The 24,237-nt window shown below is 32.4% G+C and overlaps 2 protein-coding genes and 2 non-coding genes across 6 annotated transcripts; 2 read left to right on the top strand and 2 right to left on the bottom strand.

Moving 5' to 3' along the window:
- The first annotated feature begins 102 nt into the window (after nt 1–102).
- Nucleotides 103–3,852, top strand: LOC120077799 (Phototropic-responsive NPH3 family protein). 3 transcript variants are annotated; one of them, XM_039031839.2, is made up of 7 exons: nt 103–241; nt 346–559; nt 636–924; nt 1,162–1,276; nt 1,357–1,426; nt 1,588–2,739; nt 3,014–3,852. In XM_039031839.2, exons 4-7 carry the CDS (start codon nt 1,182–1,184, stop codon nt 3,743–3,745), a joined length of 2,049 nt encoding a protein of 682 aa, XP_038887767.1. In that variant the 5' UTR covers nt 103–241; nt 346–559; nt 636–924; nt 1,162–1,181; the 3' UTR covers nt 3,746–3,852. The 3 variants fall into 3 exon arrangements, with proteins under 3 accessions (XP_038887767.1, XP_090169996.1, XP_090169995.1); XM_090313870.1 differs by having other exon boundaries at nt 636–1,276; XM_090313869.1 differs by having other exon boundaries at nt 145–559.
- Nucleotides 3,853–4,495: 643 nt separating this feature from the next.
- Nucleotides 4,496–4,576, top strand: TRNAL-CAG (transfer RNA leucine (anticodon CAG)). The gene has a single exon. It is a non-coding gene; the product is annotated as a tRNA-Leu (tRNA).
- Nucleotides 4,577–9,193: 4,617 nt separating this feature from the next.
- Nucleotides 9,194–9,275, bottom strand: TRNAS-GCU (transfer RNA serine (anticodon GCU)). Its single transcript has one exon. It is a non-coding gene; the product is annotated as a tRNA-Ser (tRNA).
- A 2,986-nt stretch (nt 9,276–12,261) lies between these two features.
- On the bottom strand, nt 12,262–14,881 carry LOC120077973 (Auxin-responsive family protein). The gene has a single exon (XM_039032116.2). It carries the CDS (start codon nt 13,510–13,512, stop codon nt 12,310–12,312), a length of 1,203 nt encoding a protein of 400 aa, XP_038888044.1. The 5' UTR covers nt 13,513–14,881; the 3' UTR covers nt 12,262–12,309.
- Between the last annotated feature and the right edge of the window lie 9,356 nt (nt 14,882–24,237).

Genomic DNA, 24,237 nt, shown 5'->3' with positions numbered 1-24,237 from the left:
ACGAACCACCCATTTGCTAGTCCTGGAATCTTAAATGTGGCTGCCTCTTCTGCATTTAATTTCTGTAACGTTGATTTGATGAATTTCCTCCTTCAATTACTAAGAACGGGGATCTCGAGCTGATGATTAAATGAACTGATTTCACATTGCACTGGAATGGCAGTTTCATCATTCAAGAAACTAGTAATGTAATAGTTAAATGCAGGGAATTTTCTGTTGAGGACCAGAGAATGAACACGAAGTACGATTATTATAATAGTTTTTAGTTGTAGGCTCAAATTGTGTTATATATTTTTGTAGTTTTTCTTTTCCCTAATATTCTATTCAATGCTTAATGGATGACAGAAAGAATCTTGCCTTCGAAGTTATAACTGGTAGCGTAAAAGGAGCAGTTGATTATTAAAGAAGTTGTACAGTATCTCACTCTGCAGTGAACTTAACAAAAGTAAGTTTTGGGATTGAGAAAAATGCTGCAAGGAAGCAAGAGCCACCCTCTTTCCAAAGCATTCTCTCAAGCTTTCAGAAGCCGTGCCGTCTTGGGTGTATTGGCGTTTGAAATGTAACTTCTTCCATAATTCAACTCTTTCTCATTATTGTTTAATCTCTTTGCTAATTTTCCTGATTCTTTTTTCCAGGTATTGGTTCCCTGTCAGATTTGATTCACCTACTCAAATGGGAAAAAAAATTATAATATATGCATGAATACAAAGGGATAGAGACGAGGAGAACCCAAAAATATGGTTCACATGACAAGGGAAAGAGGGAGGAACCCAACCTTATTCTAATGGCCGAGGTGTTTTTACAAGTTCAAGAATTCAACTTTTCAGCAACCGAGAACGTTTTTGAAGCCTTAAAATATGGATATAGAGATTACACTCGTGTGGATTTGACTTTTGACTTTGAAGGAATAAAAACTGCACGAATGTATGTGGACAGACTTAATACATTTTCCCTCTTTTCTCTCATCCATTTTCCTAATTTAACATTGGTTAATGGATTCTAGAATCTTTGGTTGTAATTATTTCTTCGATTCCTGAAATGGGTGCCTGTCATTTATGGCCATAAGAAGGCATAACGTTACTCACTATTGGAATTTGCTTTAGTTCAAAGAATCCCCAACTCACTTAGCTCTCTGAAACTTTCATAAATTCTGGTTTGAAGGTCCTTTAGGAGTTCTGTTGATGGCAGTGATCAGCCCCAAAGTCAGCTCAGTGGCTTCTAGTCCTTTCACTTCACCGAATATTGGGGTTTTGCTTAAGATCAAGATCATTTCATGGTTGGATTCACTGTTTTTGAGATTATATTGCTTCGTCTTTGATTTTGCCTTGATTTCTGATTAACTAGATTATGTCTCAGGAGCCAAGAAACTGGTTTGCCTGTTTCTGTTCGGATTCGTGTTGGGGATAGGATCTTCCACCTCCACAAGGTAAAAGATGATTTCGAAAATATATCAGTGGATGTTATTCTCTTCTTTCTTCTTTCTTCTTTCTATTCTTTTCTTTCCCCCCTCTTTCTAAATATCCAACATCTCTCTTCATATTCAACTGAGAATATTAAATTTTAAGCATGTTTGTTGTCACTCTGCAGCATCCTCTCCTGTCAAAGAGTGGATACTTTCAGAAACGGTTGAATGAATTGACCGAGTATGAGCTCCCATCAGACTTTCCTGGAGGACCCGAAACCTTTGAGTTACTTGCACTATTCATCTATGGCTCCTCTACTCTCGTTGATCCTTTTAATGTCGCAGCCCTCCGATGTGCTGCAGAGTTTCTCGAAATGACAGACGATTACTGTTCCAGTAACCTATGTGAACGATTCGATATCTATTTGAATCAAGTGGTCTTCCAAAGCTGGGATGATACACTAATTGTACTCCAAAAATGTCAACAATTGCTTCCTTGGTCTGAGGAGCTTTTAATTGTAAGCCGTTGCATCGAATCGCTTGCCTTCATGGCTTGCATGGAGATCCTTGACCCCGAGAGAAGACGAGACCAACCAGTTGTAACGATGGATGCATTGGCTAGTCAGGTTTGGAGCTGTGAAACAGTGAAAGAAATCTTGTGCCAAGATCTTTGGATCAAGGACCTCATTGCTCTGCCATTTGAATTCTTCAAAAGAGTAGTGGGATCCCTGAGAAGACAAGGTATGAAAGAAAAATATGTCAGCCCAATCATCGTTTTCTACGCGAACAAATGGATTCTTTCTGAAAAAATGCGCCAGTTCTGGGAGAGTACTGATGAGAAGGTTGCCGATGATGAAGCAATTGAAAAGGTTTCATATATCTTACAAGGTCTTCTTGATCTTCTGCCTATGGGACAGAGGACTAGTAGAGTGGTTCCAGTAGGCTTTTACTTTGCATTGCTTTCAAAATCACTTGAAATTGGTCTAAAAAGTAACAACCTGCAAAAACTGCAAGACCAGATAGCATCAGTATTACAGTTTGCCCAAGTGGAAGACTTTCTTCTGCCGAAAACTGGGGCAGGCTCGGTTTCTTCCAGCATCGAATTAGCTACGATGGAGAAGATATTAGAGACATTTGTATCTTCTAACATGAAGATGAATCACCACCATTCTGGAAGCAACTCAATTGTAGCAGAGTTGTGGGATGAATATCTGACCTACATAGCTCCTGATCCAAAACTCGAACAGAAGCGATTTGTGGAACTAATTGAAAAAGTGCCTGGGGCGTGGCGAGAGAATCACAATCACCTTTATAGGGCAGTAAATACATTCCTGCAGGTAAATCTTGATGAAACAATATATTCTTCATGACATAACTCTTTAATAATCTGTTTACCTTTTTCATGAAATGCCGTTCCATATGAGGTTTAGACCCATTTACTCATCTGCATATACCAATAAACAAGATTCCAAATCAAATAGATAAAGCATTGATTTTGTCAAATACTACACTACAAATGGGTCAAACAAATTTGTTCTATTTTGGAAAATGCCAAATTTCTACCAGCTTTTTTGATCGTCATAGACTTGGTTTTTATCTTTGGTTCTGCAGGCACAATCACAACTTTCCCAGGAGGAAAAATGGGCAGTGTGCAAGTACCTCAACTGCCAGAAGCTATCACAAGAGGCATGCATTGAAGCTGTTCAAAATGAGTTGATGCCACTTCGCTTGATAGTTCAAGCGCTTTTCGTTCAGCAATTGAATACCCAACAGGTGTTCAAAGAGTGTTCAAGCTCATTTAGGTTTGCACGTTATGGCGAATTCTCAGGGAGCCTTTCGAGCTCTAGATTTCCGAACTCGAACAGCCTGAATCTACGAGACAGTCCTTATACAGATGGAGCTGATCCAAACAGAAGAACTTTAAGCTTCTTGCTACAGAAAGACCATGTGATCCAGACACATGAATCCTCAAGAAATGAGTACGAGTCAACAAGTTTCCGAATCCAGAATCTGGAACAAGAGCTGATTTCTTTGAAGAAAAGCATTCAATGGCAGACATTATCCAAGAAAACGGAGACAATGTCAAGCAGCAAAGCAGAAGGAAGAACAAAACTGCCGGATGTGGAAAGTAGATACTCAAGCAAGAAAAATAACTCACACGAACAGGTAACGGGGTGCATCGGCTCCGTTAACTTTTCCACTCAAAGAAACTATGCAAGTCGTCTATTTAAGATCTTCAGCGGAATACGTCTATTTGGAAGTAGGAAACAGAAAAGAAAGACGGGGTTTCCGGCTCTTTGGCGCAGGTCAATGTATCAGATTAACCATCGGCTGGATTTGTAAATGAGAACAAATAACAGGTCTTTAGAAACCAGTTATGGAGAAATATATAAAACAATCGTGTAAACTCAAGTATGTTAAGAAGTAAAGGAAATAGCTATTTATTAAAATTTTCCCTACATGTTTGCTTCTTTAGCATTTCATACACAAATTAGACCACATTTACTTTTCCAGAAATGTAATCAATCAAACACTCAAAAAATGGCCCGAGTAAAGAAGCTCTCTATTGATTAGAATGTTGTAAAGTATGTGCAATATCGCTCTCTATTGATTAAAATGTTGTACAACATGTGAAGGATGGATATTTGAATCTTTTACTCCCATTTAGACACGGATCCATATAGGAGTCAGATGGGGCACATGTGCCGTCTCATTATTCCCACAAGCTACACGAGTCCACCAATTTTAATCCTTCGAAAGTATTTGAAATACGTAAAAGAAATACCATTCCGACAATATTTTCAAAGGAGTTGTAAATGGATCTGTGTGTTCACCAATTATTGATGGTTCTAGAACCCGCATGGCCCAATGATCTTTTATATATTTTTCCAATAGTAATTCTAGATACTATTGCATGTAACGTAGGCTTAGCGGCTCTAGAACTATCAATGATTGGTGAACCCGCAGATCCATTTGTAACTCTTTTGGAAATATTGTTGGAATGGTATTTCTTTCCCATAGGTCAAATACTTCGTATAGTTATTGGGTGTTCTTTTAATCTTTTTATTAAATAAAACTTTTAAAACCAAACATGTCAAGATGGCCGAGTTGGTCTAAGGCGCCAGTTTCAGGTACTGGTCCGAAAGGGCATGGGTTCGAATCCCATTCTTGACATTCTTTTCTTTTTTTTCCCACCTTAATTAATTAAAATTTAACTGTTCTACACCACCAGACAAACTATTTAATATAATTGTTTTGTCACATAATATCATCATATTTCATGATTTATGATTTCCATATATACTCACATCAACATGTTGATACACTTATCTAAAGTTATGTAATTTATTTTATAGGTTAAACAATTAGCATCAAAATAAATTGGATACCACTCGGTTTTTCAACGGAAAAAAAAAAACCCACTTCGGTCTACAATTCAAAATTGTATATTTCATTTTTTTAAATGTAAAAAAAAAATAATAAATGGTAAAAATTTGTCTAATCCTGAATTCAAACAAGGGACCTCTAACGTGTGAGATTAGCATGATAACCATCTACACCACATAAACAAGACATTTTTATTTAATTCTAAAGTTTGAGATGATACATTTTACGAGACGAGTTGAGATGGCAAAAAATAGAGTGAAAAAATTCATTGAATTAATGTTATTTTGCATATTTAATATTTATTAAATTTCTAATATAAATATAATATTTTATGACAGTGTTGTCATAACAAATATCACAAAATTAGAATTTATCGCCCTTGATATTAACGGCAATAATTATTTGTCATGGGTGCTTGATGGAAATCTTTTTGGATTCTAAGAATCTTGGAGTGACTATTAAAGAATGATACGACATATAGTCAGAATAAAGCCAAAGTTATGATTTACTTTCGTCATCATCTCGAGGGATTGAAAATGAGATATCTTACAATAAAATATCACTGTATCATGTTGACAAATTTGAAAGAGATGTATGATCATAGAAAAATAGTTATTATTCCTAAAGCTCGCTATGAGTGGATGCACTTGATGTTACAAGATTTCATATCAGTAAGTAGTTACAACTCCACATTATTTAAAATCAGTTCGAAATTGTTGTTATATGGAGAGAAAATTACTAATGTTGATATATTGGAGAAGACATTTTCTACATTTTATGTCTCGAATATGCTTCTACAACAGCAATATCGAGAGAAAAGGTTTTTGACAATATTCTGAACTAATTTCATGTCTTCTTGTGGCCGAACAAAATAACAAGTTATTGATAAAAAATTATGAATCTCGACCAATCAAAATGATACCAATCCCTAAAGTGAATACTGTGAATTTTAATAATAATGTTATTTTGCATATTTAATATCTATTGAATTTCTAATATAAATATAATATTTTATGACAGTGTTGTCATGACAAATCTCACAAAATTAGAATTCTTCGCCCTTGATATTAACGACAATAATTATTTGACATGGGTGCTTGATACTGAAATCCACCTGGATGCTATGAATCTTGGAGTGACTATTAAAGAATGATACGACATCTAGTCAGAATAAAGCAAAAGTTATGATTTTCCTTCGTCATCATCTCCACGAGGGATTGAAAATGAGATATCTTACAATAAAAGATCACCGTATCTTGTGGACAAATTTGAAAGAGATGTATGATCATAAAAAAATAGTTATTATTCCTAAAGCTCGCTATGAGTAGATGCACTTAAGGCTACAAGATTTCAGATTAAGTGATTACCACTCCACATTATTTAAAATCAGTTCTAAATTATTGTTATGTGGAGAGAAAATTACTGATGTTGATGTGTTAGAGAAAACATTTTCTACATTTCATGTCTCGAATATGCTTATGCAGTAGCAATATCGAGAGAATGGTTTTAAACAATATTCTGAACTAATTTCATGTCTTCTCGTGGCTGAACAAAATAATGAGTTATTGATGAAAAATCATGAATCTCGACCAATTAAAATGATACTATTCACTGAAGTGAATACTGTGAATTTTAATAATAATCGTGGTCGAGATCGTGACCATCACAGAGAAAGAAATAATTATTGTTTTTGTAGTGGTCGTTTTAATCATTCAAATTTCAAAAGAACCACACAAAATGACCACAAAGGAAAAATTCCACAATATAAGAATTAGTCATTGGTCACATACCCGTTGTAGGTCAAAACACTTAGTTAATCTCTATCAAACCTCACTAAAGGAAAAAAAGAAAAATGTGGAAGCAGATTTTGCATATAAAGATAATGACATATTTGACTCATCCCATATGATAATTTGTTTGAAAGATAACTTGATGAACTTATTTATAAAAGCATTACCTACTGCAACATTTGAAAAATTGGTGCACAACATTGAATATGGCGACTCAGAGATCTTAAATGATGTTTTCATGAGGGGATCAAATATATTCTTTTAAAAGTATAAATTATATGAAATATGTACTCTTTTTCCTTTACTATGATTTTTTTTTCCATGGGTTTTTTCCTAGTAAGGTTTTAATGAGACATATTTCTTTTACATAATTGGCATCTAGGGAGAAGTGTTATAAATATAATAATAATAATAAAATAATAATAATAATAGATGTCCATTAGTGTGATGTTTAGTGTCGCAAAGTGTCATTTTTTCATTACCACATGTGTTGGCTATTGGGTTTTATGTCCTAAAACTCGTGGTATGTAAACGACGAAACTTATTCTGAAAATTCAATAAAAGGTGTTATTGAATAAATCTATTGCTTGAATAGAAATCCAATAAACCTAAAAGTCCCTTGACTATTGGATGAATATTTGAACTTTATGTGGAGACATAAAGGTGGATCAGGTTCGAGTAAATAGTTAAAATGATCTATAAGATTGAGTACCTTATCCTGGTAACACTATTGGATGTGGCCTACTATGTAGTTGTTACAGAGAGTTGTAAAGTGTTACAAGGAGTTGTAGGAGGAAGAACCGATCGTGTAGGCGATAAGCAAGTGGGAGAGAATATGAAGCTATCGCGTAGCAAAATGCTTATCGCTTAGAAGAAACTACACGATCGTGTAGATTTGACTGAACAATTGTTTAGAAAAAAAGTAGACGATCATTTAGAAAACAATTGTTTAGAAGAAACTACACGATCGTGTAGATTTTACTGAACAATTATTTAGAAAAAAAGTAGGCAATCATTTAGCAAACACGACACACTATACGATCGTTTAAGAAAGCTAACCGATCGTTTAGAACTTAGTGTGCAATCGTTTAGGCGCTAGGTAGGCAATCGTTTAGGCGTGAGGTATGCGATCGTTTAGGCACTGAGCGGCTATCGTATAGGCTCTCGAATTTAAGCGATCGATTACTTTTTCACACCAACACAAACCTTCCAATCGTTTTCCGAACGATTCAAAATGAAACAAATTTCATTTTTATCAGTTACCATAACTGATGCTGTTCCTCACTAACGCACATCCGTGATAGATTTTAGGTTAATTATCATATAATTAACCAATTAAATAATTAATAAATATAATCATATTATATTTTTACCCTATAGTTTGATATCATGTATCTACTATAGTAATTTCTCCTCTACTTGATGTAAATCATATTTATATCTAATTTCCTAAAAAATAATGTATCTCATACATTTAATCAATTATATCATATATAATTAAATTAATTAGAATTATTTAAATTGTTTAAATAATTGTTTATTAATTTTATTAGAAAATTAATTTTGATTTTAGAAATAAAATATGATTTTAAAATCATTTTGGATTTATGAAATTGAAAAATTACACAAACTTGAAAAATGGGTTTTTCAAGTTCACCTTCAACTAGCTTACAAGGAACCCATCATCTCTTCCTTGATTTACTCCAAGCATGAGCTGCATCCTATGCATCACATCTCTTTGCATGATAGTCTGCAATATATTGAATAGGTTTGGATTGAAGAATAGGTTGTTGAACCGATATAATTTTTTTGAAAAATTCTTGAGAAGAAGGTGTTCTTCAATTGGTTGGTTCGGTGAGTTTCTCCATATTCCCTTTGATTCCAACTTATTTTGAGTCACACACTCAATCTAGAGCACCAAGAGAATAGTAGGGAAGATCTTGTGGTGGTCTACACAAGGATTTGGAGGATTTTGCAGCTGAAAAATGGAGATTTCGATGGTTCGGCCAAGGTATGTTTTTGAAATCCATTATACTCTGTTTTAACATGTTTCTTTTCAGCCAAAATTAATCCATTAGAGTGTTTATGGATCATGTTTTCTTCGCTGTGTGCGGTGTCGATCCAACAATGGCCATATGTCATTTATCTACCTATGCATAGTATCTAAGTATGCCACTTCCTACTTGCTAAAATTTCATATAAATAAATGGTCATTTGTGGATCTTGTAGATATACATACATTGGTTGAAATTCTATGAATTTCTGGAAATTTTTGGAGGAATTTTCTATAATTTTTCTTATTTATTCCAAAATTTTAGTTATTTTATTTATATATTTGTATATTTTTCGTTGTGTCTTGTTTTTCTACTTAAATTAATAACAAACAAGTAATTTATGCCTTCGAAAAGATAAATTTGAAATAAGTTTATTTTTAGGATTAGAAAAGTCGGCGCCTGATTTTCAAAAAAGAAAAAAGGAAGAAGGAAAAAGAAGAAAGGAAAAAAAGAGAAAAAGAAAAAAAAGAAAAAAGAAAAAAGAAAAAAGAAAAAAGAAAAAAGAAAAAAAAAAAAGAAAAAAGGAAAAAAGGAAAAAAGGAAAAAGGAAAAAAAATAATCGTCGCCTGAGAGATTCGAACTCTCGCGGGAAAATCCCATGTACTTAGCAGGCACACGCCTTAACCACTCGGCCAAAGCGACAATTGTTGAAAGCAGATGTAAGTTTTCTATTCAAGTAGTCTTATAAATGAAGCACAAGGAGATTTTACTCGTTGCTATTGCTGATCACAAAAAACTCGATTTTTGTAAATAGAAAATTATTGTCAACCTTTAATGTAATATACCTTAATAAAAATTTTAAAAAGCTAGATATATGTTGTTTCTTTTTATTACTCCCAAATGTTCGAATGTTTTATTGACACAATCTTCGATTTTTTTTTCCTAAAAATATTAATTTGGTCACTCACTATTAGTAAATATTAATATTAAATATTTATTTTAAAAATTAAATTTAGTTAATGATTAATAATTTAAGAGAGAGAAAGTTTCTAATTTCTCATCTAAATTTCTAAGGAAATTGGTATGTTCGTGTTCTCTCTCTCTTTCTCTCTCAACAAATCTCATTAATTATTTAGCCCAAAGGGACATCGTCATTTAATTTTAAAAAGTTTCAATTAAATTTATCATGGCATCCCAATTTTTTTTATGTAATTTAAAATCAATTATCTCATAATTTAAAAGTCAAATTGAATTATTCTTAAAATTTATTTCGGGGAAAGATTTTGGAATTTAAATTTATAATGTAAATTTTGGTTTGATTTATGTACAACTGAATTGGGTTTTGAAACTAATTTTGGTCCAAGTCACAATTTCCTTAAATTAAATTGGAGACATTTGGATAAATTGAGATAAAAGAATTAGACCCTAAAGGTTTAGTTTAATTTTTCTGACTTAATTATTCTAGATCTTGATTTAAGATTGTGTTTCGCAAAGAGAAGATAAACTTATTTGAGCTTGTTTTTGGGCCTAAATTCGAAGGTAATTAATTTGAGTACTGGAACCCTCTTGTGCCAAGCAATAAAATTTAAGGATAATTTTGATGGTTCTAAGACTGTATGAATTGTGATGCCTGATTTGAGAGGATATTTGAGCTTATCTTAAGTATATTTGAAGTATGTTATGAGCATGAGCATGAATTAAAATTTTTATATGATTTGGTAAGAGGATGTTTGAGCATGTTGTTATATTCGCATGATTGTGGGACTTCTGTTTTATGATGCATGTTATTTATGATAGTTATGTTTGCCTCCTACCCGTAGTCATATACCAACTATAGATTAGTGTCTCCTTTAAGATTCATTAGAGGTTAGTGATCTCCTTCAAGACTTCACCAGATGTTTGTATTTCCTTCGGGAATCCCTAGAGGTTTGTCTCATTCGGGAATCACTAGAGGTTAGTGTCTTATTCGGGAATCACTAGAGGTTAGTGATCTTCTTTGAGATTTCACCAGAGGTTTATGGGTACATCTCACCTACGGTGGGCCGGGTTAAATTATTCACTAGATGGCCATCGAAGAAAAAAGTAGAGGTTTATGCACGTCCCCACTAGAATTTTGCATTTATTGGACACAAATATTTAGCCTGACCTCGATAGTGGGGTTTGCTTACTGAGTATTTTATACTAATTTTTTCTCATGTTTCTTTTTTAGGGAAAGGTAAGAACGCACTTACGAATGATAGGCAGAATTTGTGATCGTGTCACTGAGACTAGTCAGAATGCTTCCGCTCATGTTTTTTCTATGTCTTCATGATTTTAAACTTAGTCAGTTGTTGAATATATAAAATTTTCAATTCTTTTACATTTTTAGTTGTTATGAATGATATTTCCTAGTGATGTTTAATTTTTTTTTAAGGGTACTCTGTTAAATAAATTTCATTTATTTACTTTTTATAAAAGTTAATTATTTTATAACATTTACTTGGTTTTTTGCAAAATCATAAAAAATGTCGTTTTGAAGTGTATGTCTACATATGGTAATGACCTAGTATAAATCCTAGGGAGCCGAGTCATTATATTTATAGTTTTTAACATGGTTTAATTTAATGTTTCGTGGTGGTTAAATTTTTTTTTCCCATTTTTTTTAAAAAAACTTCAACGAACATGAAACTCTGAGATCTTATTTTGTAACTATTTGATTTTTTGTTTTTTTGTATTTGAAAATTAAGTCTATAGATACTATTTCAATCTCTAAAACAAAAAAGAAAATGATTATGAAATGACACTTAAATTAAACATGTTAAAACGCTATAAATTTAATTAAAACTTTTTAAACCACAGGTGTTAAATTGCAAAATATTAAAATACAACGAGCAAAATTGAATTTTTAAAAACAATATAAATCAAACTTTTGAAACTTTCACTTTTGTGCCGAGCATTAACCTAATCGACATTTTAAAAAATGTTTACACAAAATTAACCTCAGAAAAATGTCAAACATGTCATCGAATTAAAAGACAAGAAAATTTAAAAGTTTAAGAATTTATAGACAATTTAAAGTTAAAAAAAATTATTAAACATAAAATTAGAATTTTGGTTTAAATACTACTTTCGCCTTTATATTTTTTATTTTTGTTAATTCTAATTTTTATATTTTTAAAATGTTCATTTTGGTCACTATGTTTTCAACTTTGGTTCACTTTGGTCATGTATTTTCAAAATGTTCACTTTTATCTCTGTAATTTTAACTTTTATTCATTTTGGTTCTTAAACTTTTAAAAAATAAATATTTTGATTCCTTAAAAATGAAGTAAAAATGGAAATGACGGAACTAAAATTGTCACTTTTTTAAAGTATAAAGACCAAAACGAATATTTTGAAAATACAGAAATCTAAATAAACTAAAAGTGAAAATATAAAAACTAAAATGAGTATTTTAAAAGTACAAAAATCAAAATAAATGAATACTAAAAATATAGAGACCAAAATAGTATTTAAACTTAAATTTTTTTAAAAACTTTCAAGGACTTACCGAAAATAAAGAAACTAAATTTCATGAATACCTAATTATTCAATTTACCCTCCCCTTTTTATCCTATATATATATATATATATATATATATATATATTATAAATGTAAACAAAAAAAAAAAAATCCACTATAAATATTTTGAAGGAAAAAAAAAAAGTCAAAGCAAAAGAGTCATAGTCTCTGTATCATCTTCTTCAGGTTCTTCATTTAGTTATAGCTTCCACTTTCCTTCTCAGAAGCTCCAATCAATCCTTCTCTTCTCATCTTCTCCTCTTGCGATTTTCTGCAAAAAACCACCCATGAATTCACCTCCAACGCCACACAAATCCCTACCAGCGTCGAAAGCCCTAAGCAATACGCTAATTTCGCGTACGATCCACTCGCCGCCATCGCTTCAAATCCTTGGAACACGTTCACCGTTCCGATCACCACGCACGCATATCCAACGAAATGATGGTAAGATTTCCAATACTTTCTGAATTTGTTCGTAGTTTTCGGCCTGAATAGCAGCGCCAATGTCTGTAATCCACCTAGGGCAAATACCGCAATCCCTAATTTTCTGTGTAGCGAATATTCAACTCCTGGTGAAAGCTCCCCTAATCGGATTCCTATCACGAATCCGATTGTTCCTAGAGCGAATCCAGCGAGTTGGACTCCGGCGTGGGCGTAGAACCACGCCGGACCCAGGGTTTGTACGTGTCGGAGGTATCGGGCTGTTACGGCGCCGATTGGGAGTAGGAGTCCCCAGGATACGGCATTGAGGATGCCGTGGATGACTTTGAGTGTTTGGATTTCGTCGCTCTGGCTTGCGGCGGTGCCGGAGGCGACGTCGAGAGTTGCGATTGAAGAGAGGTCGTCGGCCGTGGTTGGATGGATGGTTGGGGAATAGCCTTGGACGTACAATCCGCGGTTCCAGATGAGATGGATTTTGGTTTTGTTTGGGATGAGTTTTAGTGTGGCGTAGATATGGAGGGCGGCGCCGTTGTGTACGGTGGCCATTTTGCCTCCGTACAAGGCGGCGGAGGAAGAAAGTAGACGGATGTCGAGAGGGCGAGAGAGAAGAGGGGTTCTCTGTAACTTTACAGTTGGGTCAAGAATGTAAGGGAGTACAACAATTTGGCCGGAGTTTGGATCGGAGAAGGCGATTAGAACTCGAGCTCCGGTCATCCCTGGCGACGAGGGGTTGATTCCCCAGCCGACCCAACCAGAGGGAGAAATGAAATTGCCGAAGAAGACAAGGTCCAACGTGGCATTGTGAGGGTGAAAAGTCCAAGCAATGGAAGCTTGTTGGGTCGGGAGATTCATACATTTTTGGAAGGTTTTGGTGGCAGTGACGGTGGTGCAATGGGCGGAGAGTGCGACGGAGATGGAAGAACAGAGGAGGAGAAGGAGGAGATGACAACGGAGCATGGTGGCCGGCGGTGGTGGAATGAGAGAATGGTGGGTGGAAGTGAAGGGGATAATGAAATAAAGTGGAAGAAGTGGGAATTATGAGTATAATGTTTGGTAATGTAATGATGTATTTGGAATTTGAGCAATTTAGACGCATTGAAGGTTGAAAATGATGCATCATTATTATCCCCACTTAGCTACTACTTTAGGGAAATTTCTAAAATTATCACCAAACTTTGCTTTGAAGATAAGCCACTCCTCATTAGTATGCCTTAGTAGATAATTAACATCCATTTTCCTCTTTCTTGAATTAATCTTATATTTGGATTAACTAGTCAATTTGAGTCTGACTCGATTGGTTAAGATATATACTTTTTCTAAAGAATTATCATGGTCTATATGTTTGAATTGTTTATTAGTGAATAGCAATATTTTGAACAAATTATATTCTCTAATTATTTTATTTTATGTATTTTAAAAATATAATCAGGTTTATTGTTTAAAAAATTGAGAAGTTTTTTATTTTTCATTATTAGAAAATATAGTTTGAGAAAAAAAGAAAAAAAAAATTGCGGCGCTAAAAAAAAAAAAGAAGATCCAAATGAAAGATAAAGTTAATTTTGTCTTTTGTCTTTCATTTTATTATAATTTTACCTATTTGATAAATGTTTTTACTAATTTACTATTTTAATAATTTTTTTGTTTAATTTTTAGTATCTATATTTTAACCTTAATTTTAAATTTGGGAGGAAATATCAATTTTTGCCCTCTAGTCAAGTGAGCCTTGTAATTTATCTATTAAATATGTAGACTTTTACAAGTTAATGAATTTAGACCCTCAATTAAGATTTGCTTTGAAAATTATTTATGCATCAATTATAATAATACATTTTATTAGTCTAACAGATGAAGTAAACATGTAAGAATGGAATGCGTAAATGACTTTCAAACATAATATTAATAAAAGATTTAAATTGATTCACTTTTAACAATTTAGAAATTTAATGAAAATAATTTATATATTTTGTACGATATTTTTCAAACTAAGTTTGAATGACGGTGTAAATGGATAGAGTATAAATTGATACAACACCCAAAATTTAAGGATATAAATTGATATTTTTTAAAAATATTATATGTTCTTAAAATTTCATCATCATCCACGTCCTTTGGATGTTTTTGTTACTTATTAAAAAGTAACAAAGTTTTTAACCTAATAAGTTTTTTCCCTAAAAACAAAAATTTAAAAAAACCATGATAAACTATATGGCTCTGGCTACCTTCCAAAATGAGTTTAGAAAGCTAGTAGGCATAAGGAAATTTCTTATCATTTTTCTATTTTCAATGTGAATAATATTTTAAAATTTATACCAAAAAAAAAAAAAGAAAAAAACATTTTTGATCCATCTGACTTGTCCTACTCCCACCCTTACACGATGATGAGCTCATTTTAGGCATCTATAAATAACCCGCATTCAATTTAATTTAATATTGCTAAATGTTTAGATTCTCTCAACCCACATTTAATGTAATATATTTTTAAAAAATTATAAAATACTCTTTTGGTCTTTCATAATTTAAACTCACACTCAGTTTAGTCTTTGTGATTTTAAAAGTGATATATTTAGTTTTGGGATTTGTTTGAAGATGATTTCTAACGAGTTCTTGAAGTTTGAAATGAGTTATTAATTAGTCCCTAGGTATTAACATAGGTTAATTGGTATATTATCGTTCGTTAAGTTAACTAATAGTCAAATATACTCATTTGGAAGTCAATTCAATATCAATTTTAAACTAATCAAATATATCACTTTTGAAGTTCTATAAAACAAAATAAGAACTAAATTTAATTTTTTTTTTTTTAAAAAAAGGAAACATTTTAAATTTAGGGACAAAAATTATTTTTTGTTTTTAGTTAATTAATTAATTTAACCCTCAACTCACAACTGAAAGTTATTGGGCTTTTCTCGGATGAAGGGCGACTTATGGAATGAAATTGGTGGGCTTTCTCTTGGAAGTAGCAGTTCGGCTTCCTCTTCGTAATCTGTTGGGTCGAGAGATTCATAAATTTGTGAGTATTCTACGTTATAGCCTTTAACGGTGGCCTATATTTTATGAATGTCATTGCAGTGGGTAGTACTTCTAGGGTTAGTCATTAATTTATTTTCAATTTTACTCAACTTCTCAAAATATATACAAAATTTATTTCAAATAATTTGCATTGCCTATAACATAGTTTAAATCACTCACAAACCTATATATACAATGTATATTGACACGGTATACATTGTGAAAACTAGATTTTTCGCATATGGAAGAAAGAAAAACGACGGAAAAGAACTAGAAAACATTGAAATAATTAAAAAAAAAAAGTTTGAAAAATCAAGGGAAATATTAAATATATGCATCTAACGTATAAGTTTGAAAAATGATAATTAAAAGAAGAGATACACAAGATTAAGGTTACAAGAGTCCAAGAAAGATTAGCTAAAATCTACTAATGAATAATTTAAATGTTTGGACATTTATTATTATTGGGGATTATGGGTATTTAGTTGATATTTGGAATTTAAGGAATTTAGAAGCATTGTGGGGTGAAAATAATGGATCATCATTATTCCCTCTTAACTACTTGAGGATATTTTATTTGAAAACTTCTTCTCACCAAATTTTTCTTTGAAGATAAGTTATACCTTATTGGTATATGGTTTGGTAGATTATGCAGATTCCATTTTTTTCTCTTTCAATGTTGGATTAATCCTAGTCTTGGATTCAGAATAATGATGTCTTTGATCTAATTTAATGTAAATGTAAGGTTAAATTACATTTTAAAACTTTTAAGTTTAAATTTGTTATTGTGCCCTTTTGGGGGAAAATTCATTATCATTCATACATCTTTTCGATGTTTTATTATTTGAAGGAAATTCATTATTTCTAATTAACAAAAAAAAAAAAAAAAAAAAAAAACATGTCACTTCCTTTCATTTCTTATTCGATAATCGATACTTATTTTGTTATAGCTATTGCACCCCTTAAAACAACTATTGACCTAGCTATTATTTCGTCGATTAAATGTATTATAAAATCAACTCGTGTCAATCAATCGAATCTGTATGATACATAATCCATGATCTGTTTGTGAAAATGTAAGAAAATCAAAGTGCCTATCCGAGTTACGTTCAAATTGACTTCTTTCTAATGTTCATGTCGGTTTTTATTTTTATGATTTTGGACTTTTTCCCTTAATACCGAAAACGAAACTTTAATCATTTTTCCCTGACCCTACTTAACTTACTTATATTTTCACTTTTCCTCCTTATTGATTTGAATAATAATATGTAGTAATCTGCAATTTGATGTCATTTGCACTCTTATGTCACAAATTATCAATCCTAACCAATCAACAAGTTTTTAAATTAGATTTAGCAAAATAAAACTGTTAACAATCAATTTCATCATCATTCAAAGCTTTGATTAAAAGTTAAATAAAAGGAATTAGCATGTAGCAACATAAGTCACATGTAAGTTCTTGATACATCAATTAAAATTAACAGACAATAAACACAAATTTAAAAGATTAATTAAAGAAATGACAATTAAGAAGCAAAATGGCAACATGAAGCATAACACAGCTAACATGCAACTCGTTCCATCAGCTTCTCAACTGATTTTTAAAATGCCAAGATGGTTAAATCAAACAATACTATGAGATTTGTACGAAAATAGAAATGGGGCTTACCTTTACTTTAGCTAATTTTGGAAATTTACTTATATTTCTACTAGTGATGGTTTATTTATATTAAGAAAACACCAATCCTAATTAATTAACCCTTTTCTATTCACTACAATAAAAACAAGTTCCATGATTCTCAAAATCTGTCGTTGAGATATTTCTTGACTTTTTTTTTTTTTAATCTTTGAATCTACCATTAATGAAAGTGTATAGATGAGACATGAAAAATTAGTCATTATTGGTTATTTCGTGACATTTTTTTTTAGAATAGGTGATATTATTATATAACAACAAAGGGATCCCATAGCCTGGGGTCAAGGCATTAAAGCAACAAAGCACAAGCAAAAACAGGGTAACAAAACAAAAACAAAGCCAATAGGATAAGATCAAAACAGAACCAACACATAAATGCAAACTCGCAAACCACCAAGGTGAAAGACAGAGAAAAGAACCCAAAACCCCACAAACTAGGGGCTACAACAAAACAGAGAACAATGTGAAGTTCAAAAAGAAAAAACATCCGTACACACATTAGATAAGACCAAGAAGGTCAACCCGTCAAGAAGTAGCACGAGCACGAACCGTAGAGACCATAAGGTGAACCAGAGTAGACATCGACCTCGGTCGACCTCCATGCAGTCGCCAATTACGCTCCTGCCAGATGTAGTATATGGAAGCACACCAGAAAACACGGAACAACTTATTACGCACCCCCCTTACCCAATCCCACTCGGCACAACCAACTCAACTCTACCCAACTAGCCACCCGATGTGTCGAACCCAATTGACGTAACACACTAGACCACACCTCTCTCCCAAATCCACACTTAAAAAATAAATGTTCCCGTGACTTCACAACTCCCCCACACAGAAGACACCCTCTCCTCTGACAACACACTCTAACTCCTTAACCAATCCCGCGTACCCAACCTGTCCCTCACTGCTAATCACGCACAAAAGGAGTGACGCGGAATACCACCCCCCGCCCACAAAATACCAGCCCACGACACCCTAGGATGACGAGGACGTATACTCTCCCAAGCACTAGCGATAGAAAATCAACCACTAGCATCCGACACCCAAACCTAATAATCCTCTCCCTTCACCCTATGCCCCACTACCTGGATAAAACCCCAGATCTCAAGCAGCTCCCAAGACACTATAAGCCACCTCTAACCTCCCTCACCATCTATGAACTTCGACAACCGCGCTTCCAAACTACTCCTTGCATCATGAACCACCGTAGACCCATATGAGTCCAAAATCGCGCCCCCCGGCAGCCAAGGATCCCACCAAACAAAACAAGACCGTCCATCACTAACAATCATCAAACGAACCAGATGTTTGAATCTATCTCTACTTCGCAAGATAGCTCTCAAGCCCTAAGACCTCCCAACCTCACTCCGAACAGCCCACAACGACCGTCCACGCAAAACATACGCCTCCACCCACGCCACCCAAAGTGACTCGTGACATTTTAATACAACAAACAATAAGCATTTATTGACATTGATTGTCTATCACAGTGACATTTTCTATGACAAACTATTATTGTCAATAAATAACAAAAAAATTGACATTTTCTTCAATTAAACCATTAAATTGACATTAGAAATCTGTCATAAAAACATTAATAATGATACATTTATATTGTTAATAATGCCTTAGTGGTGACAGTTTCTAAATGTTATTAAATTACATATAGTAACACTTATTTATAGTCATTGAAGTCCAATTGATGACAATATTCTGATAGCTCTAAAAAAGAGCTATTATTCCTAGCTTAATTCGGGCTTGTTGTGGGATGTTATGTGTTTATTGTCCTATTTTGTAAGTATCGAGCAATCAAGAGGTAGAATTGAGTATTTGGAGTTAAACGAGGTTAATTTGAAGCAAATTGAAGTTGATTTGAGCATCTAGTCTTCAAAGGAGCAAAAAGACCAAAATGCCCCTGCTTCAGCGTCGCAACGCTCATCCCTTGCTTAGGTCCAACGCTTGCCTGACGCCAGAAGACAGAATGTTGGTTTGTAGGGTTGTTGCAACGCTCTGATTGGAGTAACGCTACCCATGTTGTCCGCGCGCGTGTCTTCTTTTGTCTAAACACAAGGCAACGTTATAACACTGCGATTTATCCTATAAATATATCTCTTCGCCTTTAGGTCAAGGTGTGCTGAATTTGGGGGTTGAATTGATGGACACAGAGGTTGATCTTCATTCTTCTTCTTTTCCCTTCAAATTTTAGTATCTTTAGGTTAGTCTTTCTTTTTTATTTTAGGCTGTAATCAATGATTCAGATGTTTATCTCAGATTTGTCTATGAATTAAGAGGTAATTTCTATCTAACTTCTTTGAACAAGAGCCTATGTCTAATTTCTTGAGAATTATGTAATTAAATTTGATGTTCTTCAATTCTATATTTTATTTGAATCTTGGTGTAATTAGATTTGCATTTATGTATTGGACTAATGACCCTATCATAATTGCATGTCTCCGCTAGTTAATTTCGAACTCGCGCATTTCCTTGTGTTCGTCTATGCTTGAATTTACCCCGATGGTAAAAGATTAGATGTGAATGCTTGAATTTATAGACTAAATAAATCTTGGTAATGCATATTTAATCTAGATTTGAAGAATAATTTGGTTAATTTAATATGGCTTTTCCTGCAATTTAACCGATGGGATTGAATCCTTATTCTTAATGCATATGATTTTTAATTCTATATGATCACTGAGAAGCCAGTAGAATTAGGAGCATATAGTTCAATTAAGGTATTGGCTTTCTATCCTTAATTGATAATTAGGACACTTGATTAATTTTGATTTAATTGATTTTCGGCCTTAGTAGAGATTAGTTAAGTCGAATCGATTTAGTAGTAGTGGATGCATAGGATGGAATATTTGTTCAATTATTGATTTTTATGATAGAAATTGCATATGATACTCTTTCTTGCTTTAGAAATTAGATAGGCTCCTATCCTAGATTACATTTACCCTTTTATTTCAATTTTTCGTATTTTTTCTCTTCCACATTGGAACCCCCATTTACCATTCTAGTTAGAAAATTAGTTTAACGAAACAAATCGTGCTTACCTACGGATCGACTCAGACCTACCACTATTGCTTTGTTTTAGTAGTGATAGGAGTAGTTTGGTATTTACAATTTTTCTTTTGATCATTAGGCTTTTGGGATTAAACGATGCCCTAAAAAAACCTATTGTCATATTCCAATGTCATAAATGTATCTTATGATATTTATGAAATATCAACAAAATGTTAATATAATGATAGATAATTATTTGTTTCATATTTGTCATTACACCTATGTTTCCTCCATTTTTGACATAAAATATGTACACAAATATAAATATGAACTTCCATATATAACGATAAGTTGTGTAACGTTAATACAAGGGAACTATACACAATGAAACTAGTAATCAACTTTGGTGAAGTTATTTACAAATATAGTAATTACAACAAGTGTTGGCACTAAACACACACACACACACATATAAATAACTTACTTGATGGGACGTTTTCTCGCTTCAATAAGTTTGTGCCAAGACCTAGTAAGAAAATATTCATTTTAGAATTTAACTGAATATATCCATGTCAACAAACACTCAAATCTACACTTTAATCATATAGATAAGCTTCCAATGAAACTTTAAGACAAGAACGATATTTAGAGTTACAATATAACTACATAAATAGGCTCAAATCATATTGTAAGCTCCAAATCAAACTTCAATAACATAAATAACCTTCAGATTTAACTCATTTTTCAAAAATCGTATAAAAGATATAACAACTAATAAACCAAATTATAACAAAGAATAAACCTCAATCTTGCTCAAAACATTAATGTTAGAACTTACTTCCAAAAAGTAGAAATACCCACACATGGGTCTATTAGAAAGAATATGATTAAATAAGATAAATGTTGTATCAAAATTAAAACTTATTCGTTTGAATTGGGGGTTGTGAACAATTGAAATATGTATCTCTTGAATACAAAAAATATCACAAAAAAATCTTCCTAGAACTCAAGCACATTAAATTAGCCCAATAAGAGAGCAAGAGTAAACATGAATCCTGAAGCATGCCACATAGCCAAAAGCATAAGACTCATAATACATAGCACAAAACATTCATCATGTTCAAAGGAGACTTACTTTGACAAGAATCTTAAAACTAAATTTGAACATTCTAAACAATCTGGAACTACAAGCAAAAAATTTAAGACTTAATTAGAAACAACGATCTATAATCAAATTTAATTAGAAGTAAAAAACAAATACAATTTACAAAGATATTCATGCAAGTAAAACACACAACATACAAACATAAAACAAACAAACCCAAGGTATAATTATACTTACTTGATGTATTACTAAAAGAAAATCCAAGTCCTGCTAAATAATAATAACAAGGTCTAGAGGTTAAAACTCAATACTAAAATTTTCGTCAAAGTTGAGAGGTGTTCAAAAGGATTTAACAATAATTTACTATAAGAACGAGATGTCTAATTGGAACGTCATATAGTTACTTTTAGAAAGATTGTAAGTAAGATACACCCATTTAAGTATAAATTAAAGAATTTAAAAATAAATAAATCATATCTAAAAAAAATTGCATAAAGTATAAAACATATATTTACACAAACCACCAAAACATGAAGCAAACCTGTTTGCTTGTCTAGAAAAAAAGAGACTATTTTGCACTCCTATAGTCACAAAAAAATGACACAAGAACAGGAAAACAAAACATATACACCATGTATTAAAGAACATAAAGAAAATAAAAAAAACATATGACTATACTTTTTCCACCATAAGATGATCCTAATTTACTTTTAGAAGGAGCAATCAAGATTATCCAATTCTAATAGAAAATTGAAAGTTATATGCCCATACTTTAGCAATATCATTTTAAAATATAGTTATAACCGACAACTTAAATAAACGAATAAAGTTAATACCTCATCTGTTGTATAATTAGTTCCTATTGTACCCTTTTTTCATAAATTAGTCTATTAGTAACGTGAATCATTACCAGTATGTTTTTCTTTCATATTCCCAATCTTCTTCGTTGAATCGAATATCTACTTCATTTTGATTTATTTGTGTTTAATATAACAGATGGTTAGTAAATCTATTCAAATAAACTTTTAAAACACACGTCCATTTTACAAATTTTTTAAAAATCAATTTCTTCTATGTTATAGATAATGATAGACTCAGATGCCATTTTTTTAGTAAATTTTTAATTTTGAATCATTATTTTATCTTTAAAAATCAAGACTTATTATATTTCTCATCATAACTAGTTTTTGTATCATTAATTTTTAATGACAATTAATAGAAGTCATAGATTGATGACACTAAAAAACAATCATGAAATACAAAAAAAATCTAAAATTTTACCTCTTCTGCCAAAAGCATTTTTTTTTTTAATTTTCAATTTATTCACTCTAAAAAACTGGCTCTCTGTAATGACTATTAATTTTAGTCATGAAGTGAAAAAAATGTCAAAAAGTCGAAAATTCTAAAATTTCACGTCGTTTTCCACTAAAATAGTGCCTTTTTTTTTTCTTACATTTAATGATTGCTATTTTCAATCATAGATTAATGATGTGAAAAAAACAGTCATAAATTTCAGAAAATCCAAAAAAATAAAGATAACACTTTGTGAAATATCTTGATCAACAAAACATGATTTGAGGAAAGAAGAAAACAAAATCACTGTATAACTCAAACAAAAACTTACTCGAGTTTTGTAAATGTTCCCATGCAGAGCATCTGAGAGATATCCCATGGGCTAACTAATGAATCAACACTTCCAGTTGCAAAATACTTATGATTGCAGCTGAAGGAACTCTTAACGAAGAGCATCCATGAGAGCGTTCGGATCTTTCCGATTTCATTATGATCGAAATTACTACACACACATTCTATCAAACAGTTATGCAATTCATACTAATTAACGATATGCTTTGATAAATAAAATACAAGGGATTAATTTCACATACCAGTTGAAGACTCTCTTCAATTTGAACACAAAAAACAATGGAAGCAACCTCTACAATCTTTATCGCCCAACAAAATAATCGGCTACGGTAGCATGATCGTCTACACGAACTACAGCAACACGAACAACCACGAGCAAGTAGGAGCGGGGACAACACCATCACTTAGAGCCCTTGGTATTCTCGGGGTGAGAATCCAAATCGTGGTCTTTGTTGAATTTGGTAGAGGTTGGAGGAACGGGCTGAACATGTTGACGATAAGTAAGTGGGAGAGAAGGCTATCGTATAGTGGATGCTTATCATTTAGAGAAAGCTACACGATCGTGTAGGTTTTACTAAGCGATCGTCTAGTAATAAGTAAACGATCGTTTAGAAAACATGGCACACTAGGCGATCGTTTATTAAAGCTAAGCAATCATTTAGAGAAAAGCGTGCAATCGTTTAGACGCGGGTGTGCAATCGTTTAAGTGATGAAACTCTATCGTATAGGCTCTCAGCTAAGCGATCAAGACGTTTTCACACTGATTGCAAATTTTACGAACTCCTTGCAAAATGAAACAAATTTTCATTTTATTCTTCAGTTACAATAACCGAATACTGAATTTTTCCACTAATGCACGATCGAGAAGAATATTTCGGTCAATTATCACATAATTAACCAATTTAATTAATAAATAAATATAATCATATTATATTCTTACCCTATAGTTTGATATCATATATCTACTATAACAATTTCTCCTCCACTTGATATAAATCATATTTATATCTAATTTTCTCCAAAATAATGTATCTCATACATTTAATCAATTATATCATATATAATTAACCAATTCAATTATATCATATATAATCGAACTCCCTCTTGTCAATTTAAACATTTCAAACTGACCCAAAAACTGATGCTCGACTTTATCCAACTACCTAGGGGACCTTATGGACCTATGGCTCGAAGCTCTAACGGTATGTGAATGGCTGACTAA

This window comes from Benincasa hispida, chromosome 5, assembly GCF_027475165.1.
Source record: "Benincasa hispida cultivar pf3 chromosome 5, pf3_genome.v1.1, whole genome shotgun sequence".
NCBI lineage: Eukaryota > Viridiplantae > Streptophyta > Magnoliopsida > Cucurbitales > Cucurbitaceae > Benincasa > Benincasa hispida.
This window is presented reverse-complemented; position numbering and strand designations above follow the sequence as displayed.